The following is a 23977-nucleotide window of genomic DNA, read 5'->3' as shown; positions in this document are numbered from 1 at the left end:
GTGTCACAGGCGTTATTCACTTTACCTTGATCAGCTGCATTAAGACCCTGTACTCGTTTCAGTGGATTTTCAATGCTGACCTTCAGCTCCCCTGTCAAACTCTCACTGGCTGACAAGCTGGCCTTCTACCCTTTGGTTTAGGGGGTAGCTTTGGAAAAATACATTAGATAAGTGCAGCTCAATCCAGCGTGACATGAGATGAAAGGATAACACTGATGTGACAATATATGGTCCTACATAGCCCAGGTTTTCATGTCATGTGTAGCGTCAAAGAATGGGACTCAAATATTGGGAAGTTTAGGGAGTATCAAAGGGTTTGGAAACACATTAAGCACGTAAATAATCTTTTCTTTGACTTGATCAGCTGCTTGCAGTGCATTCACTTTGAGCTTATCTCCCAGATGTGCTGGTCTGGCATTTAACTCTATTTGTTAAAAATGACTTAATAAATGCTGCACAACTTCATCCATTCAGTCAGCTGTAACTCATGAGGTGAGATTAAATCAGATGAGATGAGAGAGGATTTGGCTCAGCTCAGTCATAAATAATTGACTTGTTTGTTGTGTTACAGGACCTCTATTTTCCCTCTGCAGTTGTTCCACTCATTTGCTCTGGCCTTCCAAATAACTGGCGTTCAGTCTGTTCTTTATAATGACAGTAAGGAGAGGATAATAACAGTCAACATCAAAGGGAACAAACAAGTAAAACATACAGTAGATTATTAGATAGCAGAAAAATGTTCCCCTTCTTATTGAAAGCATTTTTACATTTTTGGATTTCATGTTGTGGGTAAATCTATATTACTTGTGTGCTGCCACACAACTTGCTGTACTTGCTTCCACAAAAGTTATTTGGAAAAAAACATAAACAATATGAGGATGCCTTTAATTTAATCTCTGGACAAATATACCTGTGCAGCCGATCTTCAGTGCTTATCCACCTGTTTCTAAATTCTCCGCTGGATTGTCACTGGCTGTTTGTTCTAAAAACTGAAATGTGCAAATTTATTGGCATTGACACACATTGACAATATATTTCAGAGAATCTGAGAGGAAAAACAGATTTAGATGCTAAAAAGGATTTTTCATTAACTTCTTCTTATACCCTGCACTTTCTGAATTTGCTGCAACAGTAGTGCTTTAACCGGTAGCTCATTTCTCTGATCGTCCAAAATAAAAACTGCCATCTCTCTGAGCAGAGAGAAGCTATTTGCTTCAGCAACCTCATCCTGACTATGATTGATAGCAGTGAAGCTCTGCCCCAGGACATTACCCTGAGACAGACAGCAGCTTAGCAGCATGAGTACAACGTTCCTCAACTTTGTGGTCTGCAGAGCTGTGGCACCATAAGGGTCTGCAAGAGGAATTTTAAGCATTAGGTGAGTGAATGAAAGGTTAAGTAAGGTCTGCATGTTGTTTACGTGGAGTTGACCATCTGAGTTTATGAAACATGTTCACCAGGGTCAAGGTTAAAGGCACTGTCATACAAACTTTTAAGACCATGTAAAAATAATTTCATTTTTTTTGAAGCATCTGATATGCAGCACCTCTTTTTCAAAAAAAAAAAAAAAATCAACATTCTCAACATATCCGATATTTGATGCAGAATGTTGCGCTGCAATGCTGTGCATGAAAAGTTTTTACTTCATAACGGTATTACCAAACTTAACTCCAAACAGTGAGCGTATCTTTTTGTCTTTGTTTCACCATTTACATTGGTGGTACATTATAGTGGCTCCCGAAAGCCACCTCAAACTGTATTTTTGTTAACATGTTCAGACACATCCATCTATTCAAACAGGACCACACTGAATAAGATGAAAGTGGAAGTTGGTGTTGTAAAATGCTCATGATGCAGTCCTGTTTGTTTTGAACAAAGTTGTTTCTAGGTTAATCTCCAAGCGAAATTCCAATTAGCAAAATAATCCAACAAAAATGATGAGCCTGTGTGCTGTATAATCGGTTTCTGATTCTATAACTTCGACTTTCAGAGTCACATCACAGTGTGCGTGCATCCAAGTGTGCACACGCGCTTGCCTTTGTGTATGGCGGCTAACACGTGTTTGCACTGCGTGTCCAGCCAGCTCCCATCAACCCTCAGGACAGCATCATGACAGAGGAATGCAGCGTTTGTCAGCCTGTGCGTGATTCATACGTGTACGTGGCCTCCTGTGGGCAAGAAAGAGGTCAGTAAAGGTTATATAGTGATGCAGGATACAGCCGCTCTCGTACACCTGGGCACACCCGTGTCCGTAGGTGTGCCTCTGCATGAGTTTTTCTTTAGTCACATAGAGTATACTGTCCTTGTTTCTGCCTCTGTTGGGGTGCGTTAGGAAGCTGGAGGATTGTCCCAAGGCTGCATGTGTGCAGCAGAGGTCAGATGTGACTCAGAATAGGTTTTAGAGCAGCGGATTCTGTGACTGAGCCGTTGTTACACACCTAACGTTTGTGACCGTGGCTCACCATAGCACTGGGTGTGCATGAATGAATTTGTGATTCTAACATTTGTGCTTGTTTGCTGTATGTGAACTGGGAATGTATGTATGCACGTGGCAGCATCAACAGCTGTTCCATAGCAGAAGAGATGCCAGAGAGACGGGTAGATATGAGAGGGGGGTGTGAAGTGTAAATATGTGTGTCGTCAGCGAAGCATCTAAACATCTGGCAACCCCTACTAATGTCACTCCAACCTACAGGACAGGCTGTTGGTTAGATGAAGAGAAGATGAAATACATGGCAGTGAAAAGGCTTTTTGTTGTTGTTGTTTTGTTTTTTTTTATCTGAGAACTTGGATCACATTTGTATGTAATAAAAATCTGGTATTATGAGGAATAAAGGAGATTTGTCTTCTTAATGACTTAAAAATGCCAAATTTTCTATGATTTTTTTTTTTTTTTTTTTTTGGGGGGGGGGGGGGGGGGGGTGGTTGCCTTTATTCAGATAGCCTCAGTGGAAGAGAGATTTTAATTTTTCAGATGGTAGCTGAAACAGGTGCAAAAAGATTGTTAAGAAACAGGATTCGTATCAGATCAGTTTATATCCCAAACATCACCCAGGTCAAGCGTCTCCAGCAAAGAGTCGATTATTTTCCGTTCTCAGAAGATTTGCACATAAAGATTTTCACAAAATGTGATTGTTGTGCTAAATTTTCATTCACAGTGACTTCGCTCTCGTTTTATTCACATCTCGAACTTGCTTGTGTGTGACAGGTTTTTCCTTGTTTCATCCACATGAATTGTTTAATGGGTGAGGATTTTGTGAAATGGTAGATGGTGAATCCCTCCTCAGCACACATACTCTTGTCCTTGATGGAAACTTGTCTTCACTTTTGTTCCACCTTACCTGTTCGTGCAGGGGGTGTGAATAGGGGATGGCTGTGGGGTGGTGGGGGTAAGGGCTTTGGTATTGCCAGGTAGTTTCACAGCCAGATTGATGTCTTGGAAATCTGGCTTTCACAACTTACCCCTCTGATTGCAGAGAGTAATACTTTCTTAAATGGCAAACTGGGGCACCGTATCACTGCGTTGTCTGGTTTAGGGTGCGTAAGCACAGGAGCCACAGTTCAGCGCCACCTCTGTGGAAAAAGGGCTTATGTTTTGTTGCCCCAAATAATCACTTCCTGGCAGAAATTTTGAGCTTTTTATCTTCATTGTTCAGCTTTGGCACATGTAGGCCTTATTGTCACAGCTGATAAAATGTCTGTCATTCTTTCTTCTTTGTCTGAGTCAAATCGCTGTATAGAAAAAGAAGTGATCATATTCTCTGTGACTGTTTGAGGCATCGAACATGTTTGGATGTCCCTGCTGTCAAACCTGATGCACCTCTGGCTTGAAAATGTCTCTTGGTCATTCTCCAATTGGCAACTAAGCAAAATCAAAGCCAACCATATATACATATATATGTGAACAGTGTCTGAAAATTGGGTAATTTTATAATCTTTCGAAATTTTTATTTGTGTTATTTAAATTTACATAAATAAGACACCATGGCAGTCTGCATGTAAAGATATGCAATGATGGAAACATATTCCTCGAATGGACAATTCCAAAAACTGATTTACACGTGAAGAGTTCCACACTGAGCACCACTGGCCATATTTAGCTTTGGTGGGAGACCTGTTGAAGGGCAGCACGGCGGCGTAGTGGATGGCGCCACAATAAGAAGGTTGTGAGTTCAGTTCCCGGCCTGGGTGGTTTCTGTGCAGTTTGCATGTTCTCCCCGTGTCTGTGTGGGTTTCCTCCAGGTGCTCCAGTTTACCGTCCAAAGACGACATGTTTGGGTTAAATGGAGACTCTAAATTGTCGGTGGGTCTGAGTGTGAGTGGTTGTTGGTCTCTGTCTGTCTCTGTGTGTTGATGGACTGGCGACCTGTCTGGGGTGTACCCTGCCCCTCGCCCAGTGTGAGCTGGGATTGGCTCCAGCAGCCCCGCGACCCCGAAACGGATGAAGCGGTTGAAGATGAATGAATGAGATCTGTTGTTGGCTGAATTTTGCCAGTCTGTGTTACAGCATACAGGAGTTTATGCATTATGTTTTATATTATATTAATCTGATCTCAAAAACTTGGGTGTTGGGTGAATAATATTTTAATGTAACAATCTCTGTAACAACAGAGAGATTAAAATTTAAAAAAAAAAGCATAACCTTAACCCTAAATTTGTCCGAGCTGAACAGAGTTAAGTAAATTTGTTTTCAGACTGTGTGATGCATACTTGTTTGTTTTAGTTGTTTGAGGCTGAACTTATGAACTTGTCTTCTTGCTTCCCACATAGATTATTGCATACCAGCCATATGGATGCTCCGTAGACTGGTGGGCATACGGCGTGCTGCTCTATGAGATGCTTGCAGGACAGGTGAGTGGTGTCCTCACAGACACACACATTCACACAATGGCACTTCTTATGTAATTACTTGCTACAAACTATGTGACAGCTTTAAACAAACACGTGGTTGCTTGCAGATTGCTCTCACCCACGTTACTCCCACACATGCTCCATTCCCACCGGCTCTAACAATAAACATTCACATGCATATACATATACACACAATCCCATTGCTCCCCTTTCACAGGACAGTTAGTGAAACTTTTCACCCTGTTATAGCGTCGTCACTGTGTGTGTTTTCAGCTTTAAGTGAAATGTGTAACATTTGTATGGGTTTGTAAACGGTTGATACGTGGTTAAATTGTTCCCCAAGCAAAGAGTAAGAGATATTTTAGGCATCATGGTTAATGCAGCATTATTGAAGACTCCGGTCCAGTTTTTGGCATACGCCACTCTCTTTGTGCGGAGCAGTTCTTTTTTTTGCCTCAGTACTTGGAGGCCTAGTTTTTCACAGTTTCTTTTCTCATGTGTGGACACGAGTCAGTGTTCTGGATAGCCTTCTTAGGTATTCAAGCGAACATACCAGCAATGTGTCGGCTGGTAAAGCAGTGCTTCTTTTGGAATCAAATGTACCAGCTGAGGAGAGGGACATGCAGCTAGTCTATATCAATATTTTCTTCCTGAAGAGGATGTCCTCCATGGTCTTTTTGCTGTTTGTATTAACGTATTGTATGGTTTATTTACAGGTCATAGCATTAGCCTAAATGTGGTGAGTTTCTTATTGCTTACTCACCATGTTAAACACTGAGCTAATGCCAAATTTTAGTGGAAGTTGTTGAGACTACCAATAGCTACTTAAAAACATAAGCAAGAGTTCACAAAGAGCAAAGAGAACAAAGAGTTCTCATTTGTTTTTGGTAAAACAACTTTCAAAGACTTGTGCTAAGTGCCTTATGAACACATTTACGACATTTTTGAAGTGACAGTTTCTAAAGAACTAAAGCAAAGTGCAACTCCCTGCAAAGGCCCACTCCTTGAAACACAAGGAGTGTTTTTTTTTTTTTTTTCCTTTTCTTTTATTATGTGTGTTGGTGTTCAGCTGCTAAAACATTAGTAAAATGTTCCTTCCTCTACCACGGTGTGTGAAATCAGGTAAAAGGGACATGATGCAGACAGGCGATCTCTAGCTGAAGGGACCAGCGGAGCGGAAATGACATATAATTCATTTTATGGACTGTCAAAACACCCACATTATGGTTACTGATGATAACCACCCAGTGAGCAGGGGAAAAAGCTGGGTCATCGCCCCATTTGCTCTACAAGGTTTTTCTGTGAAATTTGTCCTCCAGAATGATCTCCACTGTTGCTCTCTGTTTTGGCTTCTTTTTCTGTTCTTTGTAGGTTTTGTTTGTCTTCACTCCTCAGTTTGTGTTCATATTTTCACCCTCTTCATCTTTATATATTATGTAGTGGCCTGATGTTTTATGGTGACGCTTCTCACTTTACCATGGTTAGATGAAACGCTCTCAGTGTTGTATCCTTCCTCCCTCAGCCTCCATTCGACGGAGAGGATGAGGATGAGTTGTTCCAGTCCATTATGGAGCACACCGTGTCGTACCCCAAGTCCCTTTCCAAAGAAGCCGTCTCCATTTGCAAAGGGGTGAGTGGGCCAGCTTTGTCATTCATTCCTTTGTTGACCGGTTTTTGGTAGTTAAGCAAAATGTGGAAATGCAGTGTGTAGCATCCACCCAAAGAAACAGGTTGAAAAAATGCAGTGTCTGATATGAAACAGTGACTTCAGTCTTAGATGCTCCCTGGGAGCTTTTTTCCACCGAGAATGAAAACCCTGTAAATTTAGCATTTTGAGCTCAGCATCTCTTACACTCTTCACTGAACCCAAAATAATGCATCTTCTTGTAAGTGGGCTACAAGGCTTCCCTGCCAGCTCAGCCTCAGGGAGAAGAACCGTCAGGCTGCTTCACAGGCCCTTCTTAGCTTTCCCGCATTAGACGCAGCATACGAGAAGTCATGAGATGAATGAAGTGTGAAGTTTTTAGTACCTGGGAATTCATCTGGATTTCTCCTCTTCCTACTCATTGCCATTTGCATCATTAATGCTGAACCTATTCCATCATCATTACGGTAATTACAGTCCGCCAGCTTGGTGCTTAAAAGGTTTTGTCCAAATGTTTTGCAGACATCATTCAAACCTTGTGGTTCCAGGTATAAAGTACCTGGAACCAGGTACTAAAATATATCATCTAATTTTATACCAATAAGTTCCCTTGAAGCTTTTGAAAGTATGGACCTGTTTCTGTTTCACAATTAAAATGTGCATGTGTCATTGATTAAAATAATACTACAGGCTGTACAGTTACATTGTGGATTCGTGCTTAGATGATGACTATAGCAGTGATGTCATAAAACTGATCACATAGCAATGACTATACCATTATAGTTTGTTTTTGTTTTTATTTTGGGGGTTTTGGGGTTTTTTTTGTTGTTTGTTTGCTTTTTTCTTTTTTTCTGGGATTGAGGGGAGGTTGTGTGAAGTTTCCTTCATCCACAGCAGTATCAGGAAAATACATTGACATTTATTGTGATAGCCAAATACTAGCCTCGTTGGTGGAAACTGTTCTTTACTTTTAAGTGGTCTCATGTCATGTGTGCACCAGGGCAGCACTTTGTGTTGCAGTGAGACTGTTTTTCATCAGATAGTTCTTCCCTGTAAAAGCTGAGGAGTATTTAGACCCTCTCTTCTGGGATGCTGAGACCGGGGGTATGTGCCTACTGCATCTCCAGAGACAGAGGAAACTAAACAGCGGGTCAGTGCAAGTCAAGCAGACTGGGACATAGAGGCTGTTTGTCTTATTTTGTGTTCACATAATTTTTGGAAAGCAGATAAAATAGAGCAATAAAGAACAATAGCTTTTGTATTTTTCAGGACACTAAAATAATGAAACTCTGGTCTTCCTCGATTCACTGTTTCACAGAATAAAAAGGCCAAAAATGATGACCCTCTGACTTATGCATGCTCTCAGGTATTTGCACTTTCCCCCCTGGTTTTTTAACCCTACATCATATGTTATATATATTTAGATAACAGGGCAGCTGAAGTGCAGTAAATGCAACTGAATTTTGCCAGAATTTCACAGTGACATGGTAAAGTGACTTGGTCTAGAAATTATTTTGGTGTCATGAGTTCCACTTTAGTAGCAGCTGGCCTACAGGTTTGTTTCCTGTCAAAGAAAAGTCTCTTGGCAAACAAAGGAATGGCACAGGTAGAAAAAGAGTTTCTAAACCAGGTTTATTCTCTGTGCGTGGACTGTCCAGACACACTCACACTGTGTGTGTGTGTGTGTGTGTGTGTGAGAGAGTGAGAATACGGTGTCCTGGTCTCGGCCCATGCCCCTGTGTCAACCCTTGTTTGGCATGAATGTAGGTAGGCTGATCCACAAAGGAGAGAACGATAGAGAGTGAATGAGAAGGAGGGGAAAAAAGAAAATCGTGAGAAAGAGAGGTTAGAGGGACGTAAAGCTATAGGAGAATAAAGCAATGAAAAGGTCAGGGAGCAGATGAGATAATGCTGCAGAGTGAACTGATTTTGACAGAAAAGTGAAAGTAACTGAGAAAAAAATAGGCCATAGAAATGAGTTCAGTTCATCATTCAGTGGATCTCCTCTTTTCCGAGCCAGCCCATATATAATGTGTAGTTCAGTACCTTTTTAAATAGCTCAAAGATGTAGATACACATTTATCTAAGATAAGATAATCCACCCATAGGTTGTCCATTTTAATGTTGTTCTTGTTGCTGCTGTTGTAGGAAAGGTATTTTACATTTAATTTTAGTAGATAAGAGAAGAGTTCACACTCTTGGCTGATTTACTTGAATGAAGGAAGCAGGGCAAAAACACCCAGGTAGGTAAAGCCCCATGTGCTGTCTGAGTGTAATTAAATATGTTGCCCGCATAGAAACGGGGCCCATTTATTATTATCAAAAGATGAAAGCAATGGTGTGTGTGTGTTTTGAAGGCCTCGGTGTACTGAATCACAAAGTTGTACCTGACCAGAGTCCCTGCTGGCTTAGAGACCCCATCTGCCTTCTTTTTATTCAGTGTAACTCTCCCTCCCTCCCACTTCCCCTCCTCACCCCATGAAGCCTCATGATTTGGTGTTATCAGCAGAAACAGCAGGGGGGCTTCAGAGCTGTGTACACTTTAAGCCTTTTGCTGACAGTTCATGATGCGGAGGAGCCAGTCTGAGGTTCGAGCGCTAACAGTTTGCAGACAAAATAAGCAAATGTTCTCCATCAAATGTCAACAGCACATTTCCTTGATTTCTGCAGATGATCCACCACACCAATGCAAAAGTCTTTGAAGAGTTCAAAACATTTTTTGGGAGGGTTTGATTGCCATGGTGGCAGTGTAGCAGTCAGCCACTGACATTTTAAGGGATGAGGTGTGTAATTTTAATGGTGACAGCCGTAGGTCTGCAGCACGATGCTCTCTCGCTGTCATTCCTGTTCCTGTGAACAGGCTGAAAACTGCAAATGACTTTTTCTTCCTTGTCAACAACTGTCTTGAGTGCTATGCCAGCTGGATGCACCCTGCTATTTCAGATGGGAACCGAGCCCGGTGCCTGTGTGTCTTACAGCAACCAAACTCAGCACGTCACCAAATATTTAACATCTTATGTTATTTGTTGCAGTGAGAAAACAGTGTGGCAAATTTTTCACTAATGATGAAACTTAATTCCTTGGGAAGATGAAGTTATCAGTAAAGATGGCATTAGGCGCACAAAGCAAAGTTTATTTCCAAAGACTGGAACACAACACTGATAAGGAATTTAAAATACCTTTCTCTTACTTTTAGACAGTTGTTCAGGGGGGAAAGATGTTCAGGAAGAGTTAAAACGATAACGATAAACTATGCAGCTGCCAGTCCGCTCTTCAGTAAAGCCAAGAATCAAAAACAAATAGACTGACTGAAATGTATCCCTGCTGTACGTATGGAAGCCCTTGAAGTAATGTAGATAGACCCTGTGTTTACATTTTTTCAAACATGAATTCACTTTAAAGATTTTAAAGATAAAGATTTCTTTTGTTCATATCACATTATTGATACATATCAACGATGCAGAGTCAATTCACGTTTGTGGGAAGTAACACTTTCGTCGGTGTGAACAAAGAAACCATTCACCAGTAGCTGTGTTAGATGAGAGAATAATGAGCATTGTGTGTCATGATTTCATTTTACTTTATTAATTGTATTAATTCTTTTTCTAATGGTTTCACAAGTATGCATTTATATTTTCACCACTGAATTTATTAGCAGAGAAGTGACAGATGTTGTATTTAAAGTAAGTGCTGTAACAAAACCTGACTAACAGCTGACTCTGAGACGGAGCGTGTATATCAGCCTTTGGTCAGCAGCGGTAGTTTGACTGTGTATTGGTTAAATAGTCTTCCTTATGTGCTGAACACACATAATGTGAAAGTGTCATCTACTTTAGGAGAACTGTCAAGGTGACTGCTGCTTGGGAAGGTATGCATTAAAGACTGGATGTGCAGCAGTCGTGTGTGTGTGTGTGTGTGTGTGTGTGTGCGCGCCTGTGTTTGCACGTATAGGCCTGCATGTACTGAATACCAGAGTAAGGAAACCAACCCAATGTTAGCATTAAACCAGGCTCGGTCAAACAAAACCAAATTTCCATTCCATACTCGGGTACATGAATAAGGAATTTAGTCCTTGGACTGTCAATACCAGGCCCCAAAAGGCTCCCTGTCAATCTCCAAACCAATCATTTCTTTTTCTATGCAATTCAATCAGCAGGTAATCCAAAAGATTTAAGTGTAGAATTCTAGGGGTCGAAGTCTTGATACTCAGTGTCAAAGCACTTGGATTAGTACATGTCCTCACCAGATTTAGTTGTTACTCATGCTTCCTACAGGGGCCATTTTTATGTCTTGGTTTGCTAAAAAACAAACTGCGCTTTTTTTTCCTTTTTTTTTTTTTTGTTTGTTTGTTTGTTTGTTTGTTTTTTTTTACATAAGAACAGACTGTGTCCTTGTGTTGTCTGTGGTGAGACTGTAAAGTGGCAGCAGTTCTCCATAGCAAAACAAGCAGGAGGGAGGAGAAGGGCTGATGAGGTGTGGGGGACACAGTGCTGTCACTCCTTTTCAGACCCATCTGTTTCCTTGTCATTTACTGACCTAGAAAAGAGGTGGAATCACATGACAAAACACATCAGTGACTGAACACAGAAGTGACACAAAGAGCAAGAGTTTTCCTCAAGCATTAACACTGACCACCAAGGTTTGAGAGGAATAAAACCCAAAGTGGCGTCATATAAACCACACGACACCACCTGAATCAGCACTGTGATTCAGACCAATGATACCATCTGTATTCTCTTGATTTAACTCCATGTTCTCTGCTTTGTTTTTTTACTATGAGCAGCTGATGACCAAGCACCCGTCCAAGCGTCTGGGCTGTGGTCCTGAGGGAGAACGGGACATCAGAGAACATGCCTTTTTCAGACGTATCGACTGGGAACGCCTTCAGAACAGGGAGGTACAGCCACCATTCAAGCCCAAAGTGGTAAGTCTTCCCAAGCTCAGGGTTTTCATTTATATTGTGTCGCCCAATTAGGTGTGATAACAATTGCTTTACTTACTGTGACCAAAGTTAAGATGGTTCTCTTACATGCTTCCCATCCAGTATTTTGGTGACTTGTCATGCAGCCCAGCAGCAGCAGGAATGGGACAGTAGAGAAATGACCCCTGAGTGTGTTTCTTTTTTATGGACATTTTCATAGAAATTTTTGTAGCATTTTAGAAAATGCTTTTAAAAAAATCCTCAAAAATGTTCCATTGAAACAAGCTTTATGTAAAAACCGCAGCAGTACTCAACCTTTAATATTTTTCTATTGGTTGTGAAAATGCAGTGACACGGGACTTCCTGACTACTGGCAATCCACCAACATCTTTGGGCACAAAGGATAATATCTACATAAAATGCACCACCACCTATTGTACACAGCTCTGACTATACCTAGTGCACCCCAATGAACAAAATCTGCAGCTTCACAAGTTTCTTTTAGAAACTTTATCACATAACATAACATTGCTGTCATATTTTTTTGTGACAATCAACATCTTCCCTTTTTGGAATGAAGTAGTTGCCGATTTTTCCTCTAATGTAGCTCAATATTAAATGTAATTTAGAGGCTGGAAGAGGCTCCCCTGGGTGTGTGGTTTACTAAGACACACACACACACAGCAGGCATGTTGGTTTGAAATCCCCTCTGCTGCCATCTTAGGTTCTTTAATGACTCATGCAAAACTGCAGAGATGTTTTCTTTGAAATTGCTGTACAAGAGTCCATCTTGGATGCAATCCCCTGCTGGAAGATGCTGTTGCCACCAGTTTTCAGTGACCAGCTGGAGTTCGAGGTAAAACTCAGGAGGTAGCGTGTTTCAGGCCGTAATGTTTTAAGTACTCGCCACCTAAACCTCAACACAATTAACTACAACAAAATGGATCCAGGCTCGTGCAGATAGAATTAAATTTTGAAACGTAAAGTATTAACTACTTGAGAAAAATTAGAAAGACCGATGATGATGTTTTTTCACAGTTGGAGTTTTCAATTATGTAACTGTGAAAGTACAGTTTAAAACTGCCACCAGCTGAAGCTTCTCATGGCAGGAATCCCAAAGCTTTAACACATAAAACCAAAGCTATTTGCACAGAAGGTAAGTTGAAAACTTTTTGTGATTTAGCAAAACTTGATACATTAATACTTTCAGTACATTAATATTTTTCCACATTTTTCAGGTAGGTAAACTGTGCACAGACAACTGCCAGTGGCATTTGGTCATAAGAGGATCATTTTATAGTCTCAAAATGCCCCTGCTAAATTTGAACTGTTGTGTTAGTGACAAGTTGAATATAATGTGGTATATACAGTGATTTGAAAAAGAGTGTCACAACCCTCCATCCTTCTCTATGCCTCCTAGTCTTGTGTAGTTTGACGGGCGGATGGTGTCCGTCACAGCACACTTTGACTGAGAGGCAAAGGACATCTCGATCAGGTTGTTGTTGTGTCAAGCTAATCTTGTGCAAACTTCTCGGATGTATTGTTGCCATTCCATTTAAATGAACGACAAACAGTTGTCTAATGTGTTTTTAGTTCTTGTCATATGAAGGATATATTTCAAATGAGCTAGCAATTGGCTGCTGTGATCTGACTGCTGTCCTGTGTATCATGCCCAGAGTAAATGGCTGGATGATGAATGTTGGGTGAATGATGGACAGAGAAGGAGAAAGTTGCCGTTATATATCGTTATAGGATCAAGGTGACGCTCACATAATACAGTCATAATACAGCAGTGTGCATAGGCTACATGTGGTATGTGGTAAATGGACCACAAGTAATTTTAAAGCTTCTCATCTTTATAAATAATTAATGTAACATCAATTTATTATTATCTATCTTTTACAGCTCATTTCTGCACAAAACTTGTGAAATCCCATAAGTTGATGACACACTCTGTATGCCACTCCCCTCACATAGAGTGGAAGAGAGAGGGTACAGAGTTCATTTCTCAAAAAAAAAAAAAAGGGGGGACCAACAAAAAAAAAAAAAAGTAGACAGCATAGATGAAGTGTGCGCGTGCGTGTGTGTGTGTGTGTGTGTGTGTGTGTCCGTCCCTCACATTTTCAGTTTAAATATTGTAGCTTTCTTCTGTTTCACCCTCAAGGGCTGCAGTTCCTCCAATAAGGTGAATCCTGGCCTCTTTGTCCATGTAGGCTCCCTCTGAGTGGATGTGCTGGAAATGCTCTGTGTGCTTTGTGTGTATACATGTCAGTAAGTGTGTGTGTGTGTGTGGATGTGGGCAGCAACGTTAAAGAACGTGAAGGTTAACAGAGATTGAGAAAAGCAGGGGAGGAAGATTTCCTTGCATGTACTCCTCGTCTCTTGTGTCCATTTGCTGCATAAGAGTGAACGTTTGTCGGTGTGTGTGGGGGGTAATCGATATGAGTAGGAGAAAGGAAAGCCTGTGTTGTTGTCTATTTGTCCGCGCTGTACTTTCGGAGAGGGGGATGCTTGCAAAAATGTGCATGTCCTTTTCAAAGCGCATGTTTGTATGGGTCAAGTTCTAGATGCAGATAAGGGTGACAGATGAGAGAGGTGGAGAGAACGTAACAAAACATTACTGAATGATTCCTTTAAGCGCCGTAACCTACTCTTGAATGATCCATCATGTGAATCTAATAATGCCATGTAATACAGTGCTGTCCCAGAGTCCATTCCAACCAAATGGCTCATTATATACGCCCTCTCCCTTCACCCCTCACAGGTCTAACTCAGACTCTCTAATCCACCCTCCTCTTTTCTTTCTCCTTGTGCATCTAACCCTGCTCAATCTCACTTCATCCGCCTGTGACAGCTTTGGAATTGCAATCAATACACCAGGTGCACACAGCAGAGAGATTCAGACCATGTGTATCTATTGGACCGGAGCTTCAGACAGCACAAAGGGCGCAGACTGTGTGGTAGAATGAGTGCCAGGGCAGGCTTGGTTACTGTTGATCCATATTTACACTGTTGGATTGGTGTCACCGTGTAGCCGTGTACTGCAGCTAAGGCAAGAAGCGAATAGCTAAATGTCAGCCATGTCCAGCAAGCTGTGTTGCCATGAAATCAGGTTAATTTGTCCGGAGGACAACACAGTTAATGCACACACGTTTTACACCCACTTGTAGATGGCTCACAGTCATTATGGCTGACTGGATCGGGGCGGCATGAAAAAATCTAGGTCACATAGGAAGCTGCTGACTGATAGTGAATGAAGGGAGGGAAGAAGAGGGGCAAGAAAGAGTGGGAGGACTTAGTCACTGGACAGAAGTCCTAGAAGAGTGTCCAAGGAACGGATGAGCATGCCAGATGGGATGCATGGGCACTCGTACATGTGCGCACACAGACAGAAAATGATGTTTATATGGATAGTTGTTGTGATTAACTGTAGCTATAACAAAATAAGAGGCGCAGTCTGGTGCAGCTTGACTGAGCATATCCGCCTTTCGTCGTTTAGTTTATGGGACACAAAACAGAACATTTTCAGTTTTGTTTTGTTTTTTTTTTTTCATTTGTTTGTTTGTCTTTATTTCCTAATTTTGGGCCAAGAGACCTAGAATTCTGCATCATGTTCCATAAAATCAGTTTAGTTTGTTACCTAAAAATGCCAAATAAATAATGATAACTATTATTACTTATTGTACTTCGTGTGAGAAGCTGATAACTGTTGTAAAATTGGTCCAAATTGCCTTCCTGTTGCATAAACCAAACCCTGATGTTCAAATGAGGTCCTGATTATTATTATATTTTATTTTTTTTGGCTTTCTGCACCAATAACCAATGGGTTCAACTGTGCCTTGTGATTCAGTTGCATTGTGCATCCGTGAAATAAGGCAGAGAAAATGAATTTGGCTTTCCCTGCAGGGCAGTATTTTACTGACCACACATTAATATTTGAAAAAAAGAAAAACAAAACAAAAACAAACAAACTCAAACATAAAGATTTTTTCCCCCAAATGACCCTTCTTTAAACTGTTTGGTTCCAATGACAAACAACAATTCACCCAAACAAAACTTGATGTTAAGGTTGATGGTAACAGGAGTTGAGAGCTTCGTATGCCAGTGGCTTCTGGGAGAGGGAGCGAGAGAGAGAGAGAGAGAGAGAGAGAGAGAGAGAGAGAGAGAGAGAGCAAGCAAGCATCTTAGCATAACTCTAAATGGAGGCAGGCACTCATTTATCATCCTAAGTAGCTGAGTGTTCTTTTAATATGCTTGAGTGCAGAGGCGTGCACGTCTGTATGCATGCGGAGAGAGAGATAGATTAAAGATGGGAGAAAGTAGGTCAAGAACCCGTGCAGCACACTATGTTACCATGTATGGGAGGATGTATCCACAGCATAATGGCTTTAGTCTCACCACACAAGGGTTGGCTGAATCACACTGTAAGACCGGCTCTGTGCTTTACAGGGCAGGAATTGCATCCCGAAAAGCCATTTGAAAGACAAGGGAGCAGCTCTTAATGAAACCATAGCGCAATTTCTTCCTTTTGTTCTTGTCAAGTTCATTTTATGGCTTGGATGAAGCTGTTTCTAGACTATTCTTGCTCCTTTAGTTGTAGCGGAATGCTCTTTCACAAAGAAAAAATGCACCGAGTAGAGATGACGACATCAAAACTGCCACCACAGACCTAAAAGGCTAATCAGCTGAAACCCCTGCCCCACATACTCGCACTCAGCGGTAGGAGCATCAGTATCACTTGAGAGCAGAGGCCTGGTGTCACGATGAGTCTGTTTTTTTCATCTAAAAACAGACATTTTAGGTGTGGCGACTGTCAGTAGAAGTCAGAATGGAAAATTGTTGCGTTGCTGATGGATAGAAGAAGACAAGGAGACAGTATCCTGGCAGTTACCCATCAGGTATTTGCTGTGTGGGAAGAGAGAAAGACAGGGTGGCCATGGCTTGGAGCGAACGTCATCTGTCACTGACCACCCTCATGGGAAGACATAATACACACAGAAACATTGGTGTCCCAGTGTTTGATATTCTATCATTTTCATTTCCGTTATATAATTGGACATCTGACAGCTTCACCGAAAATAATAATGACAAAAACAAGTGAAAACCAAAATGGCTGTGCCTTGATACCACAGAGTGTTTGCTCACAGACAGACAGACGCAGTGCTCACTGGCACACATGCAATGACATGCCACCGAACATACACACAAGGATGTCCTGTCTTTGAATGTAATGTACAGTAGGTCTGCCGTGAATAAGGCCAGATGGTCAACACTTACTAAAAGCCTCGCCACTGGCCGTTCCAAAAATGTAAAACTGAGCTGAAGTTATTTGAAAATAGAGTGCCAAGACTCTGCAGTGTTCCAAAAAATTGCTAAAATTGTTCTTGTTGTTAGTGTGACTCTCCAGTGAATCCGAGTGAGAACACGGGTCCACAATATGTGTCAAATGAGACGTTGAATGTTTTCACCTCAATTATAAATGGGACCGAGACCATGGCTGCCGTGAAGGAATTCAATGTGATGAGACATTTAAAAGAATGCACCTCTGAGCTTCAAAGATACTGATAGTACTTCAAGAAAAGGCACAGATATGTTGATTGAGATTTTAATCTGCTGGGTTTGAAGGTGGTCCGGGTTTACAGTTGTGACTAAAGCAAGGAGAGGTCTGAAGATGCTAGTTGGAGTTAAATCTGTCTAGTTATGTTGTAAATGTTAAGCAATCCATAATATTGTGTCCAAACGTCTTCCAACTGCAAATGCACTGAAAATAAACCAGACACATTATCTTGACAAATGTAGTCTCTCAGAATAATCTAATTTAATCAGATAGTTTTGTTTGTTTGTTTGATTAACAGATAACCATATTCAATAACGAAATTGACCTTAAACACATCATTTGTACAGCTACAGTAGGCTGTAAATTTTCATCTTCATGTCGTGCGTGACGGATGTTCAGTGCCTGGTAAAACGACCCTTTGAATCTAATGCACCAATGTTTCTTTCCATTACAACATAGCCAAGTGGCATGTTTCCTGTCGTCCTTTCTTCTTTCCAGTCCTGTTAGAGGCCCATGGCGTTTTGTTTCACAGAGTCAGTCATCCTCACGGCCAGCTGCAGAACACAGTATCCTTAGGGGGACACAAATGTTTATCTAGTGGTGCACTTGGTCCCAGAGCATGTGTGTGTTTGAGTGTATGATTGTGTGTACATTTACGGACACATGCGTCCACGTAAGTGAGCCTACTGTATAGGTGGACAACCTGATGAGGATACATGAGGATGACGCGTGCAGCCTCGTCTCAGTCTCTCTCTCTCTCTCTCTCTCTCGGATGCTCTTTTTCACAGACAGAAGCACAGATTAAGGGTCCTTTAAAGACAAGTCTACAATTGAATTGGGTTAAATGAAAAGGCCAGAGCAAAACAGAACCTTCAACCAAGAGCTGAGGGAAAACTCTATCATGCTGTTTGTTGGTTAGCGACTCTCAGACCCTCCAACACTGATCTGTAACTTCACATCCAAATGACAGAGTGCTATCTTTTTACAGGCTTTAAAATGTGTTGCACAGCAGTGAGCGGCAGGGCATTGCATTTTTAATGCTATTGATACACATAGAAAAGTGCAGATGGCAAACTGACAGATTTTTTTTTACAAACGCGTGGCCGAAAGTTGAAAAAACTGAGCTTGTGAAACGGAGCAGGCACCGAGGCATGGTGGGAAGTTTGTTGTTTACAGAGTTTATTTGTTGTCAAATCAGCCACAAAGCCGACCCTAGGGGGGTATTGATAGCCTTCAAATATAGCTAAGATAATGTTCTGCACTGTGAAGTAATTTTCCTTGTGAAGATGTGAAGAGATTTTTTATTTTTTTAAAGCTAATTTCTCTGCCCTCTGGTGCTAGTGTTCATAGACACTAGACAAAGTTGACATGCGACTTTCTTGATAAAGTGCTTAAAATAGCATGAATAGTCTTTACACGTTTGTCATTTGCCCCAGTTGAAGTTAATAGGCACTGCAAATCTAAATCTGAGATCACACCTGACATCAGCATTTTCTTCAATGCTAATCCATCCGCCATGTGACACGAGCCATCCCTGTTTCCATACGATTGCCATCTCAGCACAGAAACAGTACTTTTGACAACATTCTTTAATACTGACAGTTTGCCTTCCTCCAATGAACACATCAGTCGGCCCTTTCTTGTGTTCTTAATGTAGCTATTTTCACAATATATATATATATATTTTAGTATTCCAGATAATCAGCTTTGGCAGTTGATTTGTACATAGTTCATTTAAAAGACAAATGAGCTGCATTACAGAAAGCTTTTAGCTCAGGGGGAATGTAGCATACCTCATGCTATCTCCACTCATAGAATCAGTCCTGGGCCTTGTGTGTACTGTAGTTCAGGTGATTGTATTTAAGAGCTTGCTGATGTTATGAACTCCCTCATGGTTGGATCAGTGGAAAAAATGGGGGCGACCAGGTCTGAAATTGTAATCATTTTTATGGTGGCCAGGTGCAGACCGAAGTTGAGCAGGTTTGTTGGTTAGGTTCAGGTGGGGGAACATGCAAACGCTGCTTTTTGTTCTGTCTATGCTCAGAGCCAAGTTTTGCTTAGCCCAGTGTGATTTTATTAGGTATAATGAATGACAATGATGATGTTTACTGTGCTTTGGGCTCATTTGTGAAGATTTCTAAGTTCAAAGCACTTCTGTTGAATGCAACGGCGGCTCCTGTGTTCTGAGAATTTGCTGTGCACTGGCCTTCACCGAATTACCGTGTGTGTACATCTGCCAGTGCTCCAGATCTTTTCTAGTCTAGTTGGTCTGCTTGCACTGATACATGTGTAACTTTTTGTTTTGTTTTTTTTTATTTAACATGTCTTGTGCCCTAAACCTCTTTTTCCTCTTCTCTCTCTTCCTTTCTCCTCCACAGTGTGGCAAAGGAGCGGAGAACTTTGACAAGTTCTTCACCCGCACTCAGCCCCAGCTCACGCCACCAGATGAGCTGGTTATCGCCAACATCGACCAGGCCGAGTTCGCAGGGTTCTCTTTCGTCAACCCACAGTTCCAACACCCGTCTCTGAGCAACAGTGTATGAGCGGGATGAGAAACCTCAGTGAAGAAGCACCCTGCTCACTGCTGCCCTTTTAAACGTACCACCCATCTAACATTTGACCACAACTTGATGAAAGGCCCACTTTATGTATTGGTCTTATCCATAAGCAGGAATTCAGTACATCCATATGTCTTCTATACAATATCTTTTCCAGTACAAATAAGCCTGTTTCAAATTTCCTTGAGTTTAATGATGAGCATGCACTGTAGACAAGAATGTCTTTCCTTAACCCTGCAATTTATATTGAAGGTTTACCATAACTGGAGGCAATGAGACAGAGGGGTGTCAGGCTTTATTTATGTATGCGAGTATATGAGTCACTTACAGAAATAAATGAATGTTTGCCTGTATAGCCAAGATAATATTGAAGGATTCATGTTTTCATGTTTATTCATGAATTCATGTATAAGGACGGATTTCTCCAAGCAGAATGCCTGTGCACAAAGTACTTGTTTGCAAATCTCAGTGGATAAGCATTATAGATATTACTGTATGTGCTAACCAAAAAACTAAATATGTGTGTGTGTGTGTGTGTGTGTGTGTGTATATATATATATCTATATATATACATATATATAGATATATATATGTATATATATGTATATACATATATATACATATATATATATCTATATATATATATTAGGGCTGTCAAAATTAATGCGTTAATCCAAATGAATTCATTTGCATAATTAATTTGTATAAAATTTGTAAAAAAAAACACAGTTAAATCCCTAGAAAAAAAGCCATATTGAGTAGTGCACTAATGAAGTTTGTCATAGCAGAGGTGCCGTAACTTGGAGTCCAAGATGGCGGCCAGCAGTGCACCGAGGTAGTCATTAGTGGTGGGCGATCACTAGTGGTCAGCTCATTCAGAGCTGATGGAAAAACTGATATTGCTCTCTTGCAAATATCTCACCACTCCAGGTAACATCGCGCATAAGAAGCAGTCAGCTCTCCTCTCCGATAAACAAGTAAACAAGTGAGCCTGTCTCAGCAGCTGGCTAAAAGATGAATAAGAGGGATACTTCTTTGTTTACAAAAAAAAAAAAAGGAAAAGAGTGATTTGGTATGGGGGTTTGTTTTGTTTTGTTTTTAGTTTTTTAGTTTTTTTCATTTATATTTTGCAATCTGAACACCACATCTGCTCTTTAGTTTAAATGAATATGTTAAGTTTTTATATATTGCCTTCTGTCATGAGTTTTTTTGCCCCCTCAAAAATGAAACACAATTAATAATGATAATTAATGCATAGCGGCCATGAGATTAATCTGCTAAAAAATTGTAGTCGTTTGATGGCCCTAATATATATATATATATATATATATATATATATATATATATAAAACGCTGTGTAGACACACTAGCCAAAGGACAGGTGGTGAAGGAGTTGGAACTGTACCTTGTGATTCGTATGATGTTCCTCTATGATGTTTACTCTTTGCTTCCCCTTGGTTTCATGGTGATGATGTAAAATTATATTTTAATACAAACTAACTGTTAACTGCACTCACCTTTGATACATTTTCAATAGTAATAATAATCAGCAGCCTGCAAAGAAGCCCGTGTGGGACACATAGGTGAAAGTTTCGGAGTTGTTTTCAGCTTAGTTCACTTTTTTATTTGGTTTTGAAAACAGTGACCATCTATCTCCTAGCCCTCACTGAGCTGCATACATTTACTTTGTCAATAATTTTGTGGACACACACACAATCAACAGCAGTCTGTTTGTTTATTTTTATTAAGAATATAACATCAACTTTGTGTATTACCCAAGCAATGTTTTACTGCGTATAGTTAAACATTGTATAGAAAGTATCATGCCCTCAAGCGTAGACAAAACATATTTGTTGCATTTCTTGTATTTACAAGTTGAAAATCAAAAGCATTGTTCTGTGGTCCTGAGAGCAAACTCTTCCCTCATCAGGAATATGTCAACATAATCATTTATAGGTATATATAACATTTCTGTACCTTCATTTTTGCTTCTTCACTGTCAAGTAGAGTTGGATTTTTTTCTTTCTGTGAGCTCATACGTATTTTTCCATTAGATCAGATGAATATTTTAACGTATCTAATACCAGTGTATAACTTCTTTGTAAATAATCATTGGTTATTTAAAAAGAGTTTAGCAATTTTATACAAACACCTGAATGTGCTTTTATTACATTAATTACATAAAACAATATTTGTATGTCTTTAGAAAAAAGAAAAAGAAACAACTAGGAGCATAACCCAGTAGAGATCAATCTTGTAACAACTGGATGTCTTAACTTGAGTCCAGATTTTGCAAGTTATAAAAATATCTGTTTTACTTGCGTTGGAAAATGGATCTCAGTGGTTTTTACAGCAAATTGTCTGTTGATTGGATGCATGTCAGGCTGTTGAATGTCCTCCTGTATCTGCATGCTGTCAGTAGACATCACTCATGCACGTGATCCGCTAGATCCTGCATGTTACGATATATGAAACCCCAAAGAGTTGAAATCCTGAAATGAAGCTCAACTCAAAATCTATCTTTAGACTTGAAGAGTCACTGCCCATTGAAGTTGTTTCATCTAGCCTGAAGAATAATGATTACAATGTATTCCAATAATGACAGCATCAAAACATCCACAAAAATGTGCTGTACAAGTAGATTTAAATATTGTCTTACCAAATCAGAATCAAAGCTGGTCACACCACCGTCCACGAGGCTAACTAATCCCTTTAAGATTGTGACTGAGTCTGAATGAAACAGCTGTAATAAAACACTGGAGGTCATAATGCTCAGGCAGGTGGATGAGCTATGTGGAGAGTGAAAACACCCCCCCCAACAACAACAACAAAAAACACAAAAACAGATCACAGGGGCTGAGGATTTATTACAGATTGTGACTTTAAATAGAAACTGATACTTTTTTCCTGAACCTGGTCACTGGCTCTAGAGCAGTGCTCTCTTCTCTAGAAGCTTTATCCTCCTGGTTGAATTGGTGACAAAACTATTAATCCATATCAATAGTGAGTTGTGACTTAGAAGTACTGCGTGTTGCTAAGCCAGTGGGACCACGCCCCCTGTAGTGTCTCGTGAATGGGGTTTATGTTATATTCTTAATTTTGTGTTGTTGTTATTTGCTTTTTGTTTTTGTTTTTGTTTTTTTTCCCTCTTGTCAATGTTGTCAGTATTATTTCTATAGCTTTTCTCAAGAAATTCAGGAATGCTTCAAAGGATATATCACATTAGGAGTTTCATATCTGACTGATACAGACAGAATCTATTGTAACGTTTGTACAATTTTTTTCTCCATGTTTTTTCTAAAACTTGTGGTGTCCTGCTGTGTTTCCTATCATATATAACCTTTTGCATGTGCCAAACCTGGAGAATCTCAGAACCCGACAATAGCAGCGTTGCACTAGCTGTAGTCACATAGATGACTCTCTGTGGCAGCTTCTCCCCGTAATGGCTGACACCTGCCTAAAGCCACACCTGCCAATCACTCCTTTAGCCACATCCCATAATACCCTTCAAGCATACGAGCATGCTACCATGAGTATACCGGTGCATAGTTTGTCAGTACATGTTACAATGCCAGCTGGTTTGATAGTACTACACGGTACTGTATCTTCCTGCCTGTCCGCCTTGGACAGGAAAACATTTCAACATATGGATCATTTAATGTAACACCCATCGTGAATTCCTCTGAAATCAGAGAAAATATTCCTTGTACATACTCAAGAATTTACTCAGCGACAGTCTTACCTGTGTCTGAATTCGCACCTTTGTATGTGCTAACTTGGTAGTCGAGGTCCATGCTTTTATGAAATCTCTGACAATGGCATCCCAGTCCTCTTTCTTTATAGAAAAGTTTTGAGAATATCAAGTCACAGTCAGTGTGGGCATGGAAAAAAAAAAAAAAAAAGTCTGATACTTTCCGCTTTTGTGCCTTTCCCAACTTAAACAGAGATACTTCTATTCATAACTATACCTTTTTAATCCAATATCAAACTAGCTTTGGTAATTTACTTTTACCTCCTCCTACTCTGTTATTGTCTTAGCACTAAATTCTCGCATATGTAAATAAAAGATCTTTAAAAAGAATGATCTACACGCTTTGTTCATGTAAATTGTCCGTCACCTGAATCAAAAACCTGAAAACCTTGTCCTTGTCTGCTAGCTTTTACCTTCACCTCCCTGTGCCTATTAATTCACTGAAGGATGTGGCGAGCTAATAAATGTATTGAAAATATTGAATGACGATGTCGAGGGAGTGCAGGAACAGTGAGCATGTGAGAGTGTAGTGACTGATTACGACCCATTGCGTGAATTGAAAGATAACCCCTGTGCCTCTTCATATTGAACCAGACCTCCGATGTTGTCTGTTGTACAGCCTGCTTCATTCTGCCTGTTCCTTCGTCCTCAGTGTCGTCTCAGTGGGCCAAATCAGTTTGTCATGTTGTTGACA

General features: G+C 40.4%; 1 protein-coding gene across 4 annotated transcripts in view; it reads left to right on the top strand.

Moving 5' to 3' along the window:
• The window catches only part of prkcaa (protein kinase C, alpha, a), a 116939-nt gene extending 93466 nt beyond the window's left edge, over positions 1-23473 (top strand). For 3 of the 4 annotated variants that reach the window (XM_029511953.1, XM_029511962.1, XM_029511973.1), the window contains 4 exons: positions 4771-4851; positions 6374-6481; positions 11280-11420; positions 19353-23473. In XM_029511953.1, the coding sequence (XP_029367813.1) occupies positions 4771-4851; positions 6374-6481; positions 11280-11420; positions 19353-19517 (495 nt within the window). In that variant the 3' untranslated portion in view covers positions 19518-23473. Of the gene's footprint in view, positions 1-4770; positions 4852-6373; positions 6482-11279; positions 11421-14688; positions 14703-19123; positions 19131-19352 lie in introns of all 4 variants that reach the window. The other variant, XM_029511981.1, reaches the window with a different exon arrangement.
• Positions 23474-23977: the final 504 nt, after the last annotated feature.

This window comes from Echeneis naucrates, chromosome 1, assembly GCF_900963305.1.
Source record: "Echeneis naucrates chromosome 1, fEcheNa1.1, whole genome shotgun sequence".
Classification (NCBI taxonomy): domain Eukaryota; kingdom Metazoa; phylum Chordata; class Actinopteri; order Carangiformes; family Echeneidae; genus Echeneis; species Echeneis naucrates.
The sequence above is the reverse complement of the archived record's forward strand: the minus strand, read 5'-3'. Positions and strand labels throughout refer to the sequence as shown.